The sequence below is a fragment of the Pezoporus flaviventris genome, unplaced genomic scaffold (assembly GCF_033815535.1).
Source record: "Pezoporus flaviventris isolate CSIRO_AGI_PZ_B2104156 unplaced genomic scaffold, CSIRO_AGI_Pfla_v1 ptg000041l, whole genome shotgun sequence".
NCBI classification, from domain to species: Eukaryota; Metazoa; Chordata; class Aves; order Psittaciformes; family Psittacidae; genus Pezoporus; species Pezoporus flaviventris.
Genome location: NW_026892589.1, coordinates 4,099,685 through 4,121,861, shown reverse-complemented (window position 1 = coordinate 4,121,861; position 22,177 = coordinate 4,099,685). Strand labels below are relative to the sequence as shown.

Here is a 22,177-nt window from a genome sequence, read left to right as displayed (position 1 = left end):
TCCTCAGCTGTTGAGGTGGTTTGGCCACCAGCCGGCGGGGAGCTCTGGGTATGGTTTGTGAATCACTGCTTGCTCCTGCTGGGAAAGGGGTCAGTTCCTCAGTTTACTTCAGCTCATGGAACCACATGGGGGTGAGGTAGGTGGGGAAAATTCTGCCTCGGACCAGAAAACACCCAAACAAAAGAAAATGGCATCAGGACCCTAATGTATCGAAATCAGCCTTGAGGGAAATACAGAGCAGGCAAAGGCGTGAAAAGATGAATGCTTAAAGGCTGTGAAAAGTGAGAAAAAGAGAGGCAAGAATAGACAAGTAGCAGCAGGAGCAAGGTATTTCCCACTAGACTATGAGCAGCGCAGAATCAGAGCTTGTCTTCATCTAGAGGTCAGCTCACTGGGTCTGTGGGCAGGAGAAATTGCTGTGTCTTTGGACCAAAGAACAGATTTTAAACCTTTTCCAGTTCCAAACTCAACGCATTTAAGCTGGTGCAGGTTGCTGCAGCTGGAGTACTTAGTAACAGCCATCTCATTTCACATTCCCTAGAATGGAAGGATTGGGAGTCTGTAAGCCTGAGTGAAGATGTTATGCCCTGGGGTGGGGAAACCCTCCCTCTCTGGAGGATACCACTCCTGGCCCCAGAGCATCTGTTCCGGGCTCGATGCTGGAGGAAAACAGGAGTTCTTTTAAGTACAACACCCACTGGGTGAGTCTCTGCCTTGCTATAGAGTATTCTTGTATGGCAAAGAGAAGAGCAACCGGAGATGACAACTGCACCTGGAGCCTCTCATGCCTCCCTTCCCCGTGCAGCAGGGAGGAGGCTCAGGTGGGAGTTGTGTGTACAAAGTAGCTAAGCTGCTCCTGCAATCTGGGGATGGGAGCTTTGCCTGGGAAGACACTCATGTCTGTCTTGATTAGGATGTGATGCCTGATGCAAGTCATGTGACAAGTACAAACAAAATACCTTGGCAAAACCTTGAGGAACCAGGACAGGCTGAGCTGCTTAAGGAGATTTACAGAGTGTATTTCTGTCCTGTGCACTTGCCTTGATTTGAACCTTTCCTGTCTCAGGAGCTCCAGCATGCACCCTGGATTTTAAAGATGCTCTTTTCTGTCTATACCTTTAAATAATCTGTAAACCTGCTCAATTCTGTGCCGTTAACAGTGTAGTCCCAGTCACTTTACACCACCTTAGTATCAGAATGATGCAAAGTTGTCTTTGAGAAGCGCTGTTGGGATTTTTGGAGCTAAGGTCCCGTCATCTTAGATTAGAAAATAAGTCTTGAAGAAATGGGAGAGTTAAAAGCCAGTATGAGTGTTATAGCAGAGGTAGGAAATTGATTATGTCCTGAAAGAGAAGGGATGAAGAAACAGCTTCTGCTTGCTCAGCTCGTCTTCATGTGGGGAGGGAAAAGTTCTCTGCTCCTGTAAGTGCCTCTTGCTCCTGATGCTGCTCTGGGACAGGGCCAGCACCTAGATTTTCTGCCTCCTGCAAACATCTTGGTGGAGGATCCAGTCCTCCTTCCCCGGAGCCCTGTTCTCCCCTTGCTCCCCTATTCCCTTGGACTCTGCTGTTATTAAGGTAGATTTGAGAGGTCCTTGACATGGTGCTGACTTCAGCTCCAGATTAATAATTCACACATGCGTCAGACCTGCAGAGGATGTGCAGATCAACTGATAGTGCAGCATCACTGGTCCCTGCCTCGGAACCTGGTCCCTGGAGGCCCAGAGGACTGGGCTGTGAGGGAACCAAGCAGTGTCACTGCAGGGAGGCACTGTGAAAGCTATGTTCAGTGTGGTGTTGTGTCTGGGGGTTTTGTCTTTCCCCTGCCTGGGACACAGGATTCTACATTTAATACGGAACTTTAATACTTTTAAAAACTGTTAATATAGAAACTCATTTTGTCTGAGATACTTGGGAGCTGTTGCACTGGCTGATGCCCTCACACCTGATGCAGACTTTGTTCTGTCACTTCTATTTAGCTGCCTCAGACTCAGACCTTTTTTCCAGTCCCAGTGGGGTTTGGTGCAGCCCGGCCCTGTACTGCACTGTTCCTTGCCCTGACAAGTGCCTGTGGACCACAGCCTTTACATCTTTGCAATGTAAAGCTCTGTCCATGCATTGGAACGTACTCAGAACTCCCCTTTCTATTACGCAAGACCTCACTTTTGCCTCCTTTACTCCAAACTCTTTCTGTCCTTTCACCTCACCTGAAACTTGGAAACTGAGGATTGAAAGTGGTGCCCAGAGGTCTCCTCTGTAACAGGCAAGGACAAAACAGAACCTGACCAAACTAATGTTGGCTTAATTTGTTCTTTAAAGTCTTTGTGTATGGGGGTTCCTTGGCCTTCCTGGCTGCCCTCTCCCACCTTTAACCATCCTCATAGTTACTACATTTCTCCTAATATCTAACCTTTTTCTCCTGTGCCAGCTGAACAAATTGCCTTATCCTCAATGAGCACAAGGAACAGTTTAATCAATACTGTGTTCAAAACAGTCCAGCACATCTGGTGGATTTCTGTAGCATCTGTCCTCACCTCTCTTTTCTAGAGGTGGGAAATGGGTCCCTCTGCATCACCCCATGGGAAGCTCTGAACTTCTAGGCAAGGAACGGAAGAGCAGGAGTTAATGGTCAGCTTCCAAGGTGGGAAAGAGCCTTTTAAAAGCAGATGCTGCAGGAAAGGTCCCCTTTCTGTGGGTTGCTGGAGTGAGGACTGGGGAGAGGTTAGGTAGGAGTAAGGATGGAGCAGAAAGCAGACTGTGACAAATGGCAATGAATTAGTTAGAGGGGAGGTGGAGCTCAGGGCACCTTCCAGGAGAGAGGGTTCATTTTTAAACCTGGTGTTTCTCTCTGTCACCTTATGTGCAATCCCTGGAGTGTTGGGTTAAGAAAAAAAGTTAATGGGAAGTGAAAATGTTTGAGCTCCTCTTTGGAGAGGGCACCCTTTGCAGGCTGCTGCAGGGAGGTGGCACCAGGCTGGTGTAGTGCTGAGCACTCTCGGTGTACAGAGCAGCTGCAGTGTTAGGGCTGAGCAGTCATTGTTTCCTCCCTTGTTTGCTGGACCAGTTTAGATAGGAGCATGGGGACTGGACACCATGTAGTAGTTTTTAGAGCTTGCAGAGAAGGAGAATAGCAGGAAGGGCTTTGTGATTTATTTTTTTTTCCTTAGCCATCCTTCCCAGGACAGTGAGTGGAAGCATGTAATCTCCTCCTGTCCTTCACAGACCTCTCCTTTTTGCTGTTTTACGCTTAGTCCCTGTTCACCACACTACAAGTTCTCTTGCTGGTTTACTTACATCCCATGCAGACTTCTTTTAGTTTTATTCTCTTTCTTCTCCCGTCCCTCTTGCTGTCGTGTGGGTGCTCTCCTCCTCTCTCCCTCCTTCCTTTCTTCCAGTTACCCCAGTTGTCTTTATTTACTCTTTGTACTCCTCTTTCTCCTGCTTTTTATTCACCCACACCTGTTTCTCTTTTCCTTGCATGCAGCCCTGTTCCTCTCTGTTCTCTCCCACTCTGCTCTTCCATGTTCTGCGCCACGCAGCTTGTTTTCCCATTGCAAATCTCCATGAGGTTTCTTACATGAAGCAAAGAAACCCTTGGCACCTTTGCAGCCATTCCTCTCTTCCTGTTGCCAACATGTTGTTGTTCCCCCACCTTAGAGGAGCCTAGATGTTTAGATTTCTCTAAATCTAAATCTAAAGTGCCTGACACTTGCCCCAAGCAAGGAGCTGGCTGAGCAGTGGGTTCCCTTGGAGGCACAGACACCCCCGGCTGGCTTGGGCAAGAGCTAGCAGGGAGGTTTTGCCACCAGCCTTTCCAGAGGGTCAGCATCCCTCCCAAAGCAGGCCTGAGCACCACTGGAAGCTGCTGCCAGAGGCTGGCATTGCCCCCAGGCTGTGGTTAACATCTTCCAGGTTTGCATGTCAAGCATCATAACACAAATATTACAAAAATGATTTGAATTCCAGTTCAAGTTTGTTTATCAACTGCCCAAACTAAATGAAAAGTGAAACATCTCGTAGTACCTGACTGCCAAAACCTCCTGGCTAGAGACAGGGCTCCAAGACACAGTCTCTCCTTAAGCCTTATACGATGAGGGAGGAAAAGAGGCCGCTGCTGCCCCTCCCCTAACCTCCACTTTTTGGAACCTCCCTCTCACCATGAATAACTCCAGTGTCTGCCACTGGTGCTGGGCAGAGCTTTGCCAGTCATCCTCCTCAGCAGGAAGTGGACATGATTTTGATAGTGTCACTCTACCACACACGAGACACTGAATAGCAGCAAGAAAACTGAGCAGTTTTGTTAATGTGGCTGGTGTTTGGCAACCTCTCAGCAGCAGCCACAGAGGCACTACAGCTGTCTGTCTGCAGCCCCAGGAACACAATGCTGCATTATCTGATATTCAGCAGATCATCTTTCTAATCATAAGGTCTGGAATGTTTTATATATTTACTTCTCTATGAGGAAAGCTTCCTACTGTCACTAATCAACAGATTTTTTCAAGACCCACTGTCTTGTGTGTTACAGAGAGAAATGAATTGGTATTTACAAAGCAGTTGGGGGTCCTAAGGTGGAAACACAAAATATTGCATGTATGTTTTGGAAAGGGCCTTGGAATAAGTTACATGGTATAGTGTCATTCCCAGTGATGCAAGTCCAACCACATCCTTCATCCAGATCCTCCTGAAGGCTCACTCTTTTTTTTTCCTCTGGTGTTCACAGATGTTAACTCACATTGATCCTGTTCTCCCTTCTCCAGTATTGTTTTGGTGGAGAGCAAGAATAAAACAGCATCATGCAAAAAAGGTGCAATGAAACTTTTTAACACTGTGTCCCACAGATTGCTCTACTTTACCTGTCTCGGAAATAACAGACATTTAAAAGAGAGCAATGCACTGGTGGTAAACCAAGAGATGTTATCTTTTAGTGTGTCCAGCACTGAGCTCTTGTGTCTTTTGTCTATCTTCTGTTTACTTAGCATTAGTACTGTGCCTACATTGGGCACTTATGCAGCATGAAACCTGTGCCAGGCAACTTGAAAACATTAGTCCTCCCCCTTTGCAGTATTTGCCATCCAGATTGGAGGGAGCAGTGCCAGGAGGCAGTGCAGCAGCAGTGAGTGTGGGCAGTGTGGCCAGAAGCAGCGGTGGCTTCCTGACAGCACTTCTATCGTCCAGGTTTCTTGGGATCTACAAGGGGAGGTGGCTGGGATGCTGTCTCAGCTCTGCTGCTTCCACTGGTCACACAGCCCTTCCCCATTGCTGCCCACTGCAGAGCCATCTCTGTATGCTGTTACTTGTATTTCTCTTCTGCACCAGCCCAGAACCTCCGTCCAAAGTGGTGATTTCACCCCTGTAGAATGATGACTAGCTCCTTCTGGAGAAGGAGATCAGCTTGGATGGGTGGCAGTGGGAGCTGGAGGTGCTCCATGGCCACAGCTCTCAGAGCTGGGATGCTGTGTAGCTCAGCGATGGCTACAGAGTGTCTGGTGTTGTGTTGTTGAGCCCACCTACAGGTCCAGGAGCCGGGAAAGTGTCAGTGACCCAGCTCAGGAAATGGAGTGGGTGAGTGGTGGTTTGGCAGAGGTAACGGGCAGAGGATGAATTTAACTCGGAGTCGTAGCCTCGGGATGAGCCCATGTAATGAAAGATACTATCACAAAGTACTGTTAGAACAAAGGTGTCCCAGTTCTTCTTCAGGAGGGAGATAAGGTGCATTGGCAGTCATGAGAGAGGTCAAATGAGGATGACACTGACCCGAGTGCTGTCAGTGCTTTGCTGTAGGCACTAAGAGGGTGCAGGGGAGACTTCTGCTGGAAGGAGCAGAGCCAAAGATGTGCGTGGGGAGTATTTGGCAGCATAGAACCTGGCATCTTGTGATACCCTTCTGCAATGAGAGGTGCTCACAGTGACCATCACCAGATGACCAACACTGCTGTGTTCTGATGTGCCACAGATGCAAACAAGTGCTTTCTCTCGGAGTGATGCATGGCACAGTCAGGACAGACTCCAACACTCATCTGACTTTAGCTTTAAAAGTATTGCGTTTGCTCCTCACCAAGCTCCTTCCAAGCACCTGGGCCGGGTTGCCCAAGAGCAGAGGCAGAGCGCACAGACCTGCTCCCGAAGCCATCAGCGTGTGGATGAACTTGTGTGGCAGTGGCGAGAGGCTGGAGCTTGGCTCGGCTCTGTGGCAATCTCAGTGAGCGAGGAGCTGCGCGGTGGCCCCGGGGCCAGCCCGGCCGCCCACCCCGGAGCACCGTGGGCAGAGGCCGGAGCAGGCTGGGCTGGTGTCTCCGGGGGCTCCATGGCCGTACCTAGCGCCAGCCTAGCCCGGGGCCCGCCGCCCCATGCGGGGTGGCAGCCTCCGGTCCCCGCGGGCTGCGAGCGGGCTCCGGGGCTCGCCTCTGCCCGGCCCGGGTACCGGGGTGAGGAGGGCAGCCCCCGGTCCCGCCCTGGAAGCGCCTTCGGTGAAGAGGATGGCGGCGGAGGCCGGTCCCGGGCCCTCCCCGCGCCGGCTTTAACCCGCCCGGTGCCGGCGGTCCGGGCCGAGGTGTCCGGTTTCCGCCGTGGCGAGCCCGAGCACACGGGGTCGGGCCTGGCTCCGGCATCACCGCGCCGGGAGCTGCGCCCGCCGCTCTTTGTCCTTCGCCCCGGGGCAGGTGCGGGCGGCGCGGCCGGGGACAAAGCGTCCGCGGGCTCCCGGGCTGCTGCTCCCGCCGCTGCCGCCGCCGTGCCCGGGCGCGCTCCCCCAACGCGGTGCGGGCGCGGCTCCCGGCGCTCGGCCCCGGCGCCGCCGGCGGGTTTTATGCGCAGGGCGGCCGGCGGGCCGGCGGGGGTGGGAGGAGCCGGGCAGGTTGTGCCCGCCGGGCCCTCCTCCCTCGCTCCCTCCCCGCCCGGCGGAGAGGGGTCGGGGGAGGGGGCAGCATGGCCTGTCCGTCCGGCCCCTTTTCCAGCGCTCATCTGCCCCGGGAGTGCGGCGCCGCTCCTCGCAGGGAGAAGAGGTCCGAATGGAGACAGACGGCAGCCAGCCCGGCCTCGCCTCCCCGGACTCCCCGCACGACCCCTGGTACCGCCGCGGCGGCCGCCCCCACCGCCTTCCCCCCCAACCTTCTCCCTCCTCCCCTCAGGCCCCGGCCTTGGCCGCCCCCTCCCCCCGGACACAGCCGCCCGGCCCGGGCAGCCGCGGCGGCGGCGGTGCCGCTGCCAACATGGCCGATCCGCGCCCTCCCCTCCCCGCCCGGCCCCGCCGCTGCCGCCGCCGCCGCCACCCCCGCGGGGCGCCGCGGCCCCCCGGCGCGGCCCCGCTCACGGCTCTCCCATTCCTCCCGCAGCAAGATGTTCATCGGGGGACTGAGCTGGCAGACCACGCAAGGTGAGCGCCGCGGCGGACCCGCACCTGCCGCCGGGGCCGGGGGTGGCGGGGCCGGGGCCGGGCCGAGCCCGGTGGGGGCGGCGGGGCCGGGCCGCGACACCCACGGTGGGCGCTGTGCTTGCAGAGGGCTTGCGGGAGTACTTCAGCCAGTTCGGCGAGGTGAAGGAGTGCCTGGTGATGCGGGACCCGCTGACAAAGAGATCCAGGTGAGAGGCCGGGCCCGCGCCTCCCTTCGCCCCCGCCGCGGCCCGGCCGCCACTTTAACCAACTTTCTCTCTTCTCTCCGCATCCCCTCTCCTGCCCGGGCTGCGGGGCTCAGGGGCTTCGGGTTCGTCACGTTCATGGACCAGGCTGGCGTCGACAAGGTCCTGGCCCAATCCAGACACGAACTGGACTCCAAGACGGTGAGATGACTTCTCTCATCTCAGGGGTGCATTTGCCGGCGGAGCGGCTGTGCTCGGAGCAGCCGTTGATTGCGGTGTTTGATTTCTAGTTAGAGGTTGTAAACTGTCGGTTCCTGATACGGATCAATTGGTCCTTTCTCTGTCCCGCTCACCGGCGGGTACTGGCTGCCGCCCGAACCGCGCTTGCTGCCGGCCCAGGGCCGATGTGCTTATGTGGGTCTGTGTATACCGCTGATAGTTTTCCTCCTGCCCCTCCAAGGAGTGACCGTGGCTCTCTCGGAGCTGGGACACCTGAGCGTTTTTGGGGTTCACTGTGGGAAATGGATGCGGTTGTGTTTGCGTGAACGGGAGCCGCCCCTTCCCCCATGTGCTGCTGAGCACAGCTCCCTCCCCAGGGGTGCTGCTCCTCAGAGCCCAGGCTCTGCTTCCCCTGGCCATGGTGGCCTGTGCCCCCGGCAGAGACCCTTCGTGCTGCTGCCCCAGGACTCTGCTGTGGTTTCCGCTGGTGAAGTTTTTGTAACGGTCATGGAGGTTCAGGACTTTATTGTTTCCGATGTGGCCAGCACCCGCCCATGCGGGCTACCACTGGCCTCTTGGAGTGGCTGCAACTCCAGCCCTTGCTCTGCAAGTGGGGGCTGATTGGGAGCCCCGGCTGGGCCAGCAGGGAGATTTTAGTGGCTCTGTGGGTTGGTGGCATATCATGCCCGGTCCTGCCTTGTAAATCTGTGGCGCTCAGGAGATGTGCAGGCTGTTTTGGGGGTGGGGGTGAGGTGTCTGAGTGGGAGGTCCCTTCTCTTTAGTTTTAGTGACTTGCCTGCCCCTGAATTCCTTTTCCTTATTGCTGCCCCGGGGTGAAGGTGAGGGTAGGGATGGGGGAGTGGTGGGGGCCGCGGGGGGGTGGCATGGTGAGGGGATATGTTCTGGCTCCTGGCACGGGCTGCTGAGGAGTCCAAATGAGCAACTTCATTTCTTGCAGCGCGTGGCTCGGGTGTCCAGCCTTTATCTTGGCAGAAGGGAGAGGGCGGGAGAGCGAGACCCCCTTCCTTAGGGTTTACGGCGTGAGTTGCAGTGAGATTTATGTCTGTTCCTGTTTAACTGCCTGGATCGCTCCCTTTGATGTGCACAGGTCCTTCCTCCCCACGGGAGCTCCCGGTTAAACCTACCCCAGCCTTCCTGGCCCAGGCTGGGTCCCCAGGACTCACAGCCCTCCTCCTTTCAGGAGTGATGTAAAGTGAGTTTTGCTCTGGGGGAGGGTTATGGTGAAGTCTTTTGAGGAGGGCCCAGGGCTTTCTTTCTTTCTCTTTCTTTCTTTTTTTTTTCACTAGCCTGTGTAAACACGGTGTCTGCTGAGCCAGTCCCATCATGAGTCTGTGGGCTGGCATAGACCCCTCTTGGAAAGGCAAGTGATGGATGTCCGTTGTAGTACTAATCCCCAAAGCGTTTCTGGGGCCAGGAGCGGGCTGGAGCCCATGGGCTCCATTCTTCTGCCGGAACTGCAGCCCACTGTGTGGCCCATGAGGCGGGGAGGGCTGGGCAGGGTGGCCGGCCGGGCGCTGCCGGGCAACAGACGGGCCTCGTGGCGCAGGGCGCGTGGGGACCGGCCATTGAAATTCCCATCTGCGTCTGCTCCGCTCGCCCTGCCGCTGCCCCAGAGAGAATGGGGCAGTTTCGCGAGGGTCCTTCCTTTGTTAGGAACTTCCATCCTCTCCCCCTCTTCCTTTTGATTTTGTAATTAGCGTGGTTTTCGTCCGGGTCAGATGTTTTGTGGTGTTTTGCCTGGTGAGAGGTTGGTCTTGTGGTACCGCGGGGAGCTTCCAAACACTGAGCTGAAAGGCTCTGCTGCGAGTCATGGGTTAAATGACACAAACTCATCTGAATCCTAATTTAGGGTTTCCCAAAACTTTGCAGGAAAAGGCCGGTGTCCTGAAAGGACAGCCTTCTCTACAGGCTTGGTGCCTTCTGGCAGGCAGCGCTTGATAGACAGTGTCTGCCCAACTTGTTGCTTCATTGTTTTCTGGTTCTTCCTAACCTGGCGAGGGCTGTTGGCCTGATTCTCTGGGGAAACCTTGTGCTTATCAGCCTTCTCTTTGTTTGTAAGCTAGATAACAGGAGCCTACAGGGTTATTGGTGAAAATGCTTGGTGTGAGAATTGTCTTTGCAGGCTCAAGGTAAAAGATTTGCGTGACTTTGTAAAGCTGCAGCTGGCCATTGCCTTGAGCTGCTCCTTTATGTGCTGGGGAAGAGCGGGCTTGGCAGCGCTGGGCCATCCTGGTGGTTCTTTGTTGCTGAGTTTTTGCTGGGTTTATCTTTTGTAGTGCAGGGAACAGTGCATGAGCAGAATGAAGGGACTGGAGGTGTGATGAATGAACAGACCCAGTCCTGAGGTCTTGCAGGTCCTTCCCACTGCTCCCCCTGCTTTGGGGCACTGACACCAGCAGGGTTAACGCAGGAATTACGTGCTCTGAGCTATTAAATGGTGCTGTAGGTGGCCTGAAGAGCGTTATGGAGGAGCCTGGCTGGCTTGCTGGTACACCTGCAACATCAGTGGGATGCCTCCTCCCCAGAGTCTTGTGGGGTGAAGTGAAAGCAGTTTGAGCTCAAGTGACTTCCACTCACTGCAGCCTGGTCTCAGGGTTTTGTTTTTTTTGGATACAATCTGAGCAGTTCTGAATGCTCTTATGATCTTAGCAGATTTGTATCTAGGTTTGTCAAAGGGATCCATGACGTCATTGGGTGACACTGAAACACAACTCCTCCAGGGCTGTTTGTTTTAACACCAGAAAGGAGGGAACAAGGTACCAGCACCTTTCCTTTAATTAGAAAGACTTCAGGCACCGAGGAGCAGTCCAGTTTGAGTAACTTGAGTCTGGCACTGAACTCGCTCCCCTCTGCACGGTCCCAGGGCTGCCCCTGCAGTGGGCTGCCCCGGCCTCCCTCTACCTGCAACAATAGCTGGTTGTGCAGAAGAATTTGTGCAATGACTGCCTGCTCCCTCCAGCCAGGAGGACACGTTATCTCTGCCCAGTTGATCACACTCAGGGTAATGAGAAAATGAGGCTGAGCTTAGCATTGCTGAGTATGAAAGCATCTTATTGGCAGGAGCTGAATGACACTGGCTGAGAAGTAAAAGACAGTAGATTATTGTTTTTGCTTATTATCTACCATCAACCTCCTGGTCTCCTGCCGTCCCCTGTCCTCAGAATTCGCTGTGGGTGTCTGCACTAGCCAGGAAGCGGTGGTGGGGGTGTGTGAGGGGAGGGGAGGGACGGAGGTTCAGATGCCCCAGGGAGACAGCGGAGGGGAGGGTATGCTGATCTCTTGGAGCAAGGGGTGGGCGGTTTATTTTTGAGTTTATTTGTGCTCTTCACTTTTGCCTCTGTTTACTTACGTGCCGAGTTTATTTATGTTGTAGGCTGTGAGTCAGGATGGAGGTGGGGAAGGCAGGGAGAGAAGCTGGTGGAAGGGTGCTGGGAGGCCGAGCTCCTGGGTTGTGTGACAAGTGAAAGGATGCGGGACAGGAGGACGGCCAGGCTGGAAAGCTGAACAAAGCAATGAGAGGAGCTGGAGAAACACAGCTTCTTTTTGGGCTGATTGAGCGGCCGGGCAGATGGGACAAGGCTCCAGGCTGCCCTCCCAGCTGCAGCTTGTCCAAGTGCAGGGATGAGCCAGACCTGCCTTTAACACAGGTCTTTGTAAGCTGATTTGTAGGTCTGGATCATCCCCGATGTGATGTAACTTTACGGGAGTTGCTGTAAAAATAGGCTATAAAGAAAGGTGGTGGCTGAGGAGAGGAGCCTTTGTGGGTATTTGGCTTGCAGCTGCATGAGTGTTGCCCCTGCTTTTGTGCTGCTGGTGGTTGTGAGGCCAGTGTGGCCACACGCTCGTCGGTGCTGAGCCCAGCAAAAGGCACCTGCATGTCGGTGTGGGGCCGGCCGCTGCGGCCCCAGCGGGTGCACGGAGGAGCTGCACAGGCACAATGGAGGGAGGCAGCGCGGCATTGTGTGTGGCGCAGCCCGGGGACGGGGGCAGCACGCTGCCCTGCGCCCGCAGGCGGGGGGCTCTGGCCTCCCTGGGGTCATTGGTGCTGTCCTGTCTGCTCTTTTATGTCTTCACCCTGTGTTTTGTGGGATGAAATGTTGGGGTTTTTGTGCGCTGCCTCTTTTCTGTTCTGTTAGTACCCAGGTGAGCTCCGTGCTTGCAGGTGGGGTGAAGGGGGAGAGCAAAAAGGCAAAAGAAAGCACTTTTAATGTGAGGCCGGTGGTGCAGGGCACCCGGGGCAGGCTGAGCGGGAGGGTGCAGCCCAAGCTGTTAATCCCAGCATGTGATGGGCTCTCGGGTGCGTCTGGCCAGCGCTCAGCTGGAGGCAGACCGCTGCATGCTGGGACTTGTAGTCTCCCTGGATTATACCTTACCGCGAAGGAAAGATGTCTGCAGCCAGCTTCATTTTATGCACATCAGGTAGATTCTCTGGGGTTTTAGCAAGGTGCCACGTGGGTAGAGACAGCCGTGTGCTTGGAGGGAACCCTGCGCCTGTAAATAGGCAGTGAAAGCGTGTTCACATGTTCTTCCCATCATCTCTTTCAGATTGACCCGAAGGTAGCGTTCCCCCGCCGAGCACAGCCCAAGGTAAGCACTGCGGGCAGCCCTCGCCACCCCAAAGGGTGGTAGATCTTGTCCCTCTGTGCAGGGTTACCAGTGCATGCAATGGAATTGCTCCCTGGGGTTTGCTCAGGACCCACCTGGAGCAGGAGCAGTTCGGTGTCCTGTGCTGTGGTGTGCTCCTGTCAGGCTTGCAGCATGCCAGTGGGGGTCTGCACGGCACTGGGGGAACCAGGAGGCCCCTCTATTGTACTTTAGGATGCACTAGTTAGAGCTGATGAAATAAATGCTGCCCAGGGTGGACCTCATCCTTCTGAGGTTGCAGCCAGTGACTGGAAGTTTCAGACCTTAAGAGATGCGGAACAGCTCCGTGATGCTGTATGATACAGCAGGAAGGGGGTCATATGTATGCACATGTGCATGAATAGGTGTATGGCAGGGACAGGGAGGAGGATTTCATGTTGTGAAATGGCCTTGTGTGCTTCAGCACTGGAAAAGGCAAGAGTTTGGTGTTTGACCTTATCTACAGGAGGCTCTGGCAGTGAAATGAGCAGTTGCAGAAACTTTTTCCAGGCGTGCAGCTAGAAACTTTTATCTGAGGAGCTAGCAGCAGGCTGGACACTGTCTTTAGGCTTTGGGTCTCCCTTCAACTTTGCCCTTGGATGGGAGTTTTAAAGTTTAGAGTCTCTATTCCAGGCGCTGTCACGAGAGAAAGAACTGGGGACAAACAGTGTTGAGAAGCAGAGAGGGAAGAGGAGACTGATGCTGAGAGGGAAGTAAGGGGGATCAGGCACTGAGAACAATTGGTGAGCAGGTATCCCAAGTAACTGGAGCCAGGAAGCACATGGTAGGAATTGGGTTAATTCCATTAAGCAGTTTGGTGACAGAAGGTGCTTTAGTGTTAGAACGGGCTGGTCTCCAAGCCAGGGAATTGCTGCGGATTAGCCCTATGCTCCTTGGGGTAATTAGGACCATGTGTTCCTCTGAGAGCAGGGGTGTAGCCAAGCAGCTAAGGGGAGGATGCAGCTGGAGAGCTGGTTCAAAGGATGTTGGTGTGCCTCAGCCGGGTAGCAGTGGCCCCTCTCTGGGTAGTTAGTGTTCTTGTCCCAGCTGTAAGAGTGACAAGTGGCAGAGGGATCTTCTCTCTACCTTCTTGCAAAGGCAAAAGAGATTTAACTGGGAGTTGACTAGCCTCCATTTAAGTGACTGGGGAATGGGTGTGAAATGAAGCTTATTTTATTCAAGACTGGATGCTATGTGATTTGTGAGCTAGGAAGGGCAAAGCCTGGGGAAGCCTGTCTGTGCTGCAGGATTTCTGCCTGTCCTTCCACTATGGGAAGCAGAGCAGGAATCTCTGGGGGAGCCTGGAGGAGGCTGGCAAAGTGGCAGGGCTGGCATGTGGACGGTCCTGCCCCTTGCATTTGCGGTGGTGTCAAGATGCCAAGGGAGCAGCAGCAGGTTAGCGGGGAGAGAGGCTGGAAACGTGCTGTCTGATGAGGAGGTGGCTGGGCGCTGGCAAGCACGATGGGATGGTGTGAGGGTGAGAGCATGAGTTGGGCTCTGACTTGGGACAGGTCTGCCAGCCGTGTTTGGCCAGAGGGCTTCAAGAAGGTGGATGCTCAGCTGCAGTAACAGGGCAGGCACTTCCTGTCAGTGCAGGGGGGGTTAGTGGCCTTTTGAATCTTGTTCTCTGCTCGCTCTGGGTTTAATCGGTGAATTCCTGTCCTTCCCTTTTCCAGATGGTGACCCGAACGAAGAAGATATTTGTGGGTGGTCTGTCCGTGAACACTACTGTGGAGGATGTGAAACAGTATTTTGAGCAGTTTGGGAAGGTAAGTCTCTTGAGTGCTGTTGGATCAAAGCTGTTACGTTCTGGGGCAGAAAGGAGTTTCCTGAACCTCTGTGGAGGCGGGATTAGGAGCTTGTGAGTCTTTTGCATGGGGTTAAGTAGATTGAAGGTCAGTTACAGACACTGGATGCTGTCATGTCTTTGTTTGGGCAACAACCAGTGACTCCTGCCCTGTGGTGATTTGAAGCAAAGAATTTGTGCTTGTTCCTGGAGTCGGCAGAACCTGGGCTAAGGGAAATGGTTTTCCAGTTTTTCCCTACCCAGAGGCCTCCTGTGGCCCCCAGATTTACGCTTTGTTCAAACACTGGAGACAGGCTTGTAGACACTCCTAACAGAGCAGCTGCAGCATCAAATCTGTGAAGTTTTGGCCTGTTTCTAACTTGAAACCTTGTGATTGATGTTTCAGTTATCCTTTATTAAAAGTAAGCCTTTTGGACCTGAAACTTGTGCTGAGTCTTGGGCAAGTGGTGATGTTAGTTTTGGATGTTTGGAGAAAGTTTGATGCTCTGGCTGGACCTTGTGTTGGTCTGGTTCTTCTGGGCCAGCTGATGGCTTAGGGGAGGGTGGGCTTCTGTGGATGGAAGTCACTTGTGCCATGATCCATGACAGCCAGGTGTGCAAACCGTGAGTCGGGACAGAATTGGAGGATAGAAGGGGTCTCAGTCTTGGCCTTTCAGCTGCATAGGCGGTTGTGAGCATCCCCAAGGCCATTCTCAGTATTAGACTGAAGGATCCCAAGATTTCTAATGGGATTAGGACCTGAAGGGGATCATTGTACCTGAATGCTGTATGTGGTCACTTCTGGGACAGGAAATTGTGACTGTTTCACTGTTGTTCAGTGGTGTTGTCCATGGGGTTTGCTGTTTGGGGAAGGAAGTGTTGGATTCTGTACCTGTTGGGACCTCCCTGCCTGGCCAGTGGGGGCAGAACACAGTTTGCTGGGTGGTAATCTGGCCAGGACGTAGCATCGTGGATGTGGAGAGAACTGCAGAGTGTAAGGGATGAAGGCTTTGGTCTTAATTTGCTTCTGAAAGAAGATTGCAAAAAGGTGCTGTGATGTTAGGGGACATTAACTGCCTGGTGAAATGGAGTTTCGTAACTGGGTTTGCCGTGTTGAAACTTCTGGGCAGAAAGTTTGGAACAAACATTTGCTCAGTACCTTTGTTCAGCTTCTAAAGTCAAATCTGCATGTCGTTGTACATGACGATGACTGCAGAGTGGGGCTCCTTTGTTTTTCCGTTCAGCCCTAAGAGTAAGTGGCAATAGCAGATGTGCTCACATAGCCCCCATGTTTGCTAGTCGTTGGCTTTGTGTGGTTTTGTTTTCTGTAAGAAACAAGCAAACTCTGTTGTGTCCCCAGGAGCTTTTACATGGTGTCACTGAAGGACACCACCACTGACGCCAAAGGTGGTGGTGTCCATGTGTCTCTGTAGTCTGCAGATTGTTAGTTTGACTTGCATGTGCTCCTATGCTGCTGGTGGATGTATTTGGTAGGAAAACAAAGTGTCTTGGGCGTAATCTCCTGTTAACCTTCCTGTACCTCTGCTGATTTGAAGCAGAAGCATGTCATGTAGCACTCTGTTTACAAGTGGTAGCAGTTGCTCTACTTTGAGAAGTACTTTCCAGTTCTTTTGGGGTGTCATGCTGCTGTCTTCCTCTAGTTTAATGGTCATGTGCTGAAAGCTGTCCTGACGTCAGAAGACTGGCAAGAGCTGGTTGTGTCAGATTGTTTTCTTGGGGCCTGGGCAGAAGGGAGTTCTGCATAGCTCGGTGCGATTCATTGCTGAAGAGCCAGCATCCTGGACACATCCGGGGCTCACGGCCTGCATGAGGCTGATGCAGGTGGCCTCTTGGCTCTGGGGAGTTTCAAGGGCTGGGCAGATTGAACCTCTGTGTTTGGGGCAGTTTCCTGACTCATCTGGACGCTTCAGCTGAGGAGAGACTCCACAGAGCTCTTGTATCAACCGCCGTACCTGGCCTTTAACCAGTTTCCAGGCTAAGCCTCAAATAATTCACCAAAGGCCAGGAGAGCTGTTGCCTGAGACATGCTTGCTTTCCAATTGGTAGCTCTGTATGGATGATGAGCAGGATCAGGGGGAAGGTGTGATTCAGAGGGAAGCCTCCATCGCCATCAGCACTGGGGTTCTGAGCTCTGAATGTACCACTCCGGTTGGTAAGGCTGAGAATGATGGGCTCAGATGTGACTTCTGGAGAGCATGATTTTGATACACAGGTTCTTTTGGTGTAAGTTCCTGATACTCAAGGGCCTCCTAGCTTTCAGAGGTCTCCTAGGATCCCTTCTTTAGAGGTACTCTTGGCACCTGATTCTGTGGTCTTCATCTTCAAGTGAGATGTAGTGAAGCTTCAGTCACGTTATCCTGATTAAGAAGATATTTTCCAAGCCGTTTGGGCCAGTATTACTTCTGGAATTCTGGAACAGTGTGAAAAGGAATTGTTAAGGGTGGATTTTTAAAGCATTTCCTTGGAGGACTGAGACTGAGGAAATGGCTTTGTCTGTGTTCCATCTTCTGAGTTTTCTAGGATGTGGCAGGAGGAGACATTCCCCTTTCCTCCTGCCTGTCCAGAGAAGCTTGGGAACACTTAGGATTTAGAGAGGAGCGAGCAGGCACCACTAAGTCATCCTGTCTTGATTCCTCAACATCAAAGTACTGGGTTTCTGGGAATGATTTTTAGCCAGTCTTTGAGAATCCAGTGGCAAGCTCAGTTTGGATCTGGGCTTCAGGGATGGATCATCCTCTGCTTCTAAGGACAAGGGAGTACAGACTGCTAAATGGGTTGTGCATGAAGGTTATCTTGTAGGTAACCCTGGGGCCACAAGCCTAAGTGCGTGTTAGATTTGCCACCACTTAAGGCCTTTAAATTAGGATAGATGCTTTTTGAAAACTACATTTTAGTCCAGACAGAAAGCATGCACATGCTGTAGGAATTAGGAGAGGAAGCGCTGTGCCTGCAGTACAGATGAGGTCAAATTAGATTATCATAATGTTCTCTTCAGTCCAAATCCGTGAACTGCAGTTTCCAAGTCTACCAAGGTAGCTGTTGTGAGTGCATCTTGGCTCAGAAGCAACGTGCCTCGTGTGTCCGTTAGCAGGAAGAAAAATGGGAGTTTGGTTGGGCTGGAGATGAAATGGTTTCCCATGTCATAAAACAGAATTCCCAAGGCTCATTTTTCCATCTCGGCATTTCCACTTGCTCTCCTGGTTTTGGTTTGATTTTGTTTTCTTTCCTTGCTGTGTCCAAAACCTCCTCTCAGCTTTGTAACACGGAAGTTGCAAAATCAAAATGAAAATGTGTGAGGAGGAAACCCGGGAGTAAGACTTCAGGGATAAGGGAGGAGAGGGAGAGGCTGGCACCCCAGTTCTGCATATTAAAGTACTTGGTTTTAAGAGGCGCAAAAGGTGAAGCAGTGTGAGTTTCTCTGCTTCAAAGGAGGATCCCGTCTTTTTTCTTTCCACTTACAACTGGGATTGACAAACATGGGCTGTTTTCCTGAGGAAGAAAACACGGAGTGTTTGGGGGTTTTTTGGTTTGTTTTTTTAGTTCAGTGATTGAGAGAAGTGCTCTCGAGCTGGCTGTGATTTGTCAGGTGCAGCTGCTAGGGCTTTGAACATAGTGGGATCTCTAGGAAACCCTTCTGGCTCCAAACCCCAGATTTCTCTGAGATGCAAGCTAAGGCCATGAACGTGCTTTCTAAAGGAGATTATTTTTTAAACCGTAGGACAGAAGTCCTGGAAAGACTTGCATTTGCAGTATGTGTAGCCAAGTGTCTTGGCTTAAGTTGGATGGTGCTGGAGATCTTTAGAGTGCACAAGGAAGGATTTCAACAGCCTGTCTAGATTCAGGCTACCACCCTCGCTGAAACCTGAAACAGAAAGAGAGGAGGAGGAGGATGATGTCTTGTGCCTACCACCTCAGGCACAGCTAGTCCTCTGTCTAGTTCAACACGTATGAGGGCGTCTCAGGAGCACGGGTCCCAGCTCCCCCGTTTTCTACTTCAACCTGTGGGAACAAGTTCTCTATTAGGGGGAAAGGGTTTGTCTATAAAATTGCTTTGGACCATTGGGTCTCTGATCTTGTAAGCAAGGTTATTTGTTTTAAATCATAACTGAAAGAACTTGGATCATCTTTCTTTTTCAGCTGGGTCTGATGAGGTTTTGTGGTAAAGTAAAATGTGAGATAGGAAGCTCAGAACAAATAAGGTCTTTTTGTTATGGACTTTATTAAAGATGTGAAATCTTTGCCCCAGGATGTTGTTGCTGAAATTTGCATAGGCTCCAAAAGGATTGGACAAATCCATGGAAGGTGTTTTAAATATGCAGACACCCCTTTGAGTTCAGGAAGTCCCCAAGTCACAAATGGCCTGGGAGATGATGGACTTCTCTGGGGTCTGTTGTAATATCCTTGCCTTGTTTTTGTCTTCTTCCAAAGGTGTCTGTTGTTGGTACCTTGGAGTGTGTTGGGCAAGGTCGACCTCTGCTTTCACTTGGTGCAGCCAGTCTTTAGTTTGTCATTAGGAGAGAAGTTGATCCTGTTGGGAAGTAGAAATGCAGAAGTACTGGAAGAAATGGGGTCTGGACCCAGTTTGGGTGTTTGAACTCATGATTTTCTTGGGTGCTTTTGCATTTCATGAAGCAGCAGCGCAAGAAATATACTCACAGTGACGTCTTTGCATGACTCACTCATCAGTTGTGGCTCCAAGGGTGCTGGAGAAGTGCTTTAAACCAGCCTGCATCCCTCAGTGGGCCTGCAGGTGATGTGGATGAGTCGGTCAGGAAAGCTCAGCCTCTCTGAGGCAAGATCATGCCCGCAGAGAGATCTGCTCTCTAAAAATATCCTAGAAGCAAACAAGAAAAAAGATCTGCCGAGGTCTGAGGACGGTTCTGACCTTTAGGCTGCCATCTAATACTCAGTCCAGATTCTGGACCGCTTGCCTGAGACAGGTTCTGAGATCTCACTTGAGCAACAACTCTGGTACTGTCCCAAACAAGGGGAAACCACCGTATCCGAGGCACTGGGTTTGATGAGGGTTTGTGTGTCTGTCACAAATGCATATTTATGTGCACCTGCCAGGAAAATGATGTGGTTGACTTGGTTATATAGAATAAGTTTCCCTTGCTGACTAATTGGAGAACCTTCAGAGACTGCTGGGGGATTTCTTTAAAGGAAGACTTATTCCTACGCTTACAGCGGGCACGATTTCCCCCACTTTGGATCAGGAGAATGTTAATGAATTAATCCTTAATCTGCTGCTCTCTGGAATTTTCTAGCTACTTGTCAACCTGCTGTGGGCTTCCAAACTGGATTTTGGATTTTCTTCCACAGATCAGAGGGCAATTTATGCAAATTCTCACGCGTAACACAGTTGCAATGAACAGATGGGGAAGGGAGGAGAAGGGGAATCTGATCACCTCTCTTGCGGCAGTAGGCAGTTTGGCTTGTGGTAACAATGCCTCTGGAACAAAGGGTTCTCTGTGCTCCGCATCTGGTAGGCAGATAGCCAAAAATGCTGCAGCAGTAATGGTCATTCAGGTCTTCAGTGGTTCATTTGATATTTGCCAGGTGCCCACAGCACAGTGCAAGAGCAGGCAGGGACACCTGGACAGGCTGTCCTGCTCACCTGTGGCACGGAGCGAGCTCTGTCCCTTGGATGAGTCCCATTCCCAGAGTTTTGGGATCGGGCCTGCAGAGCAGGGTAAGGAGGGTCCTCCTGGAGCCATGCAGCACACCTGGGCTCTGGGTCACTGTGTACGCCCCAGAATCAGCCTGTCCTGTTTGAGCAGCTGGGAGAACCTCGCAGTGCCCTCTTTCGACTGGATCGCTTCTAGATCATTTGGTTTGCATTTCCCATGTTGAAGCTCTTTCAGCAGTTGTTATCCTTCTGCCTGATTTTTCTACAAGTGTGTTGCCATGGTCCTTTGCAGGCCCAGCCCAGCCATCTTTAGCTGCTGTTCAGGTGGAAGATGCCTATCTCTGCGCAGCCTTTGCTTGAACATTTACAGCATTCTTCAAGATCTGCCCATGTGGAAGTGCATCCAACAGACATCATCACACTTGGGTTGGAAATATCATTATTTACTTTAAATCTACATGAGGCTTTCATTGGCTTCCTCTTTTGCAGACATCTGTGACAGTCCCAGGAATATTTAAAGATACTAGAGCAAGACTGAAGCCATTTTAACACATCAGGCCTTTTGGCCAAGGCCGGGTGGATGGAAGCGTGCTCTGTTTTGGTGTGAAATGCCTCACGTTTCAGCTAGGCTGAGGGCCGCTTTGGTGGAGTGTCTCTGCAACATGCGACTGTCATGTTTTGTTCTGTCACCACCACACTGCTCTCATCAAAAGCAGGTGCTGGTTTGAGAAGGGCCCATCCCCTCCTCTTGGGAAGGTGCTGCTTGCTGCCCGGCTGCAGGAGGTCTCAGCAGTGGCAAATCCAAGAGGCATTAGGAGAGCTTCATTCCCAGGGACAGACCTTTCCTCACTTTCCGAATGCGTTACCTCTGCTGAGCCAACGCCTTTATTCCACTCCTGTTTGGTTTTCCAAAGCTAGGGAGAGCTGCTGGAGACAGAGCTGAGAGGAGGTGATGCTGGGCAGCTTGGGTGTAAGGCTCAGAGGTCTGGTGGCTGTCCCTGAGCAGCCAAATACCTGCCAAAGGAGAGGTTCGCTGTGGTAGGGTTCCTTGGGAAGGTTCCACCTAGAGAGCAGGTCACTGCTCTTGGGACCCCATCTGTCTGCCTCAGTGTTTTTAACCCACATGGCTAAATGTGGGGAGAGACTTCAGCCCTTAAAATGAACAAACCTTGAACTTCTAACTTCAAGTGTTGCATAGTTAAGGCTTGGACAGCAAGTTACATCTCTCCCTGAGAGAGAGCCTTGACCACTAAGCTAAACAGTTTGCTAGGAAAGTGATCTGCTGCTTTAACTCTGTTTGAAGAAGTGAAACAAATATTTATTTAAGGGGGAGAAGGGAGAATGGGAAGAAAGACAGTTCACCCGGTAAAAAATCCTTTGTTAAGGTGCAGTCATGACCGTTGGTTATTTCCCAATCCCATTACAAATGAACTCAAGTGGTGTTTCTGGGACTCTTTCAGTGCTGTTCTCCTCGCTTCCGCATCCAGTTCTCTGGTATTTGACCTGTCTTATCTCTGCCTCGGATATCCCTGCTCCAGATATCCCTGTTCCCATCCTTCACACCACCGCACCCCTGCCCTGTGCCTGTTCAGTCCCTCACGACCTGCCTCAGCCCACACCCCCTGCCTCCCTCTGAGGCGGGAGCCAAGATGGTGGCACCGCTGTCCCGCATGAGGAGGGGCGCAAAGTCAGTGCGGGAGGGGTCTCACTGTGAGACCTTGTGGGAGAGTCCCTGATGTGCGGTGGTGGTTGGTGTGCTGTCGTGGTTGGTGCACCGTGGTGGTTTGGTGTGGTTGGTGTGCGGTGGTGTTGGTGTGCGGTGGTGGTTTGGTGTGGTTTGGTTGGTGTGCGGTGGTGGTTTGGTCGGTTGGTGGTGGTGGTTTGGTTTGGTTGATGTGCGGTGGTGGTTTGGTTTGGTTGGTGTGCGGTGGTGGTCGATGTGCAGTGGTGGTTTGGTTTGGTGTGGTTTGGTTTGGTCGGTATGCGGTGGTGGTTTGGTCGGTGTGGTTTGGTCGGTGTGCGGTGGTGGTTTGGTTTGGTCGGTATGCGGTGGTGGTTTGGTTCGGTGTGGTTTGGTCGCTGTGGTTTGGTTTGGTCGGTGTGGTTTGGTTCGGTCGGTGTGCGGTGGTGGTTTGGTTTGGTTTGGTCGGTATGCGGTGGTGGTTTGGTCGGTGTGGTTTGGTTTGGTCGGTGTGCGGTGGTGGTTCGGTCGGTGTGGTTTGGTTCGGTCGCTGTGGTTTGGTTCGGTCGGTGTGTGTCGGTGCCTCTCCTGCGCCGGGCTGCGGGCAGGCACCCCGAGGCGCG

General features: G+C 52.5%; 1 protein-coding gene across 4 annotated transcripts in view; it reads left to right on the top strand.

The window, feature by feature from the left end:
- Positions 1–6,779: 6,779 nt before the first annotated feature.
- Positions 6,780–22,177, top strand: part of MSI1 (musashi RNA binding protein 1) — a 30,869-nt gene continuing 15,471 nt past the window's right edge. Inside the window, exons 1-6 of one of the 4 annotated variants that reach the window (XM_061465845.1) lie at positions 6,780–7,065; positions 7,331–7,371; positions 7,496–7,577; positions 7,691–7,775; positions 12,360–12,401; positions 14,114–14,206. In XM_061465845.1, coding sequence (XP_061321829.1) covers positions 7,007–7,065; positions 7,331–7,371; positions 7,496–7,577; positions 7,691–7,775; positions 12,360–12,401; positions 14,114–14,206 — 402 coding nt within the window. In that variant the 5' untranslated portion in view covers positions 6,780–7,006. Of the gene's footprint in view, positions 7,066–7,330; positions 7,372–7,495; positions 7,578–7,690; positions 7,776–9,151; positions 9,175–11,728; positions 12,234–12,359; positions 12,402–14,113; positions 14,207–22,177 lie in introns of those variants that run through there. The other 3 variants (XM_061465846.1, XM_061465847.1, XM_061465848.1) reach the window with 3 other exon arrangements.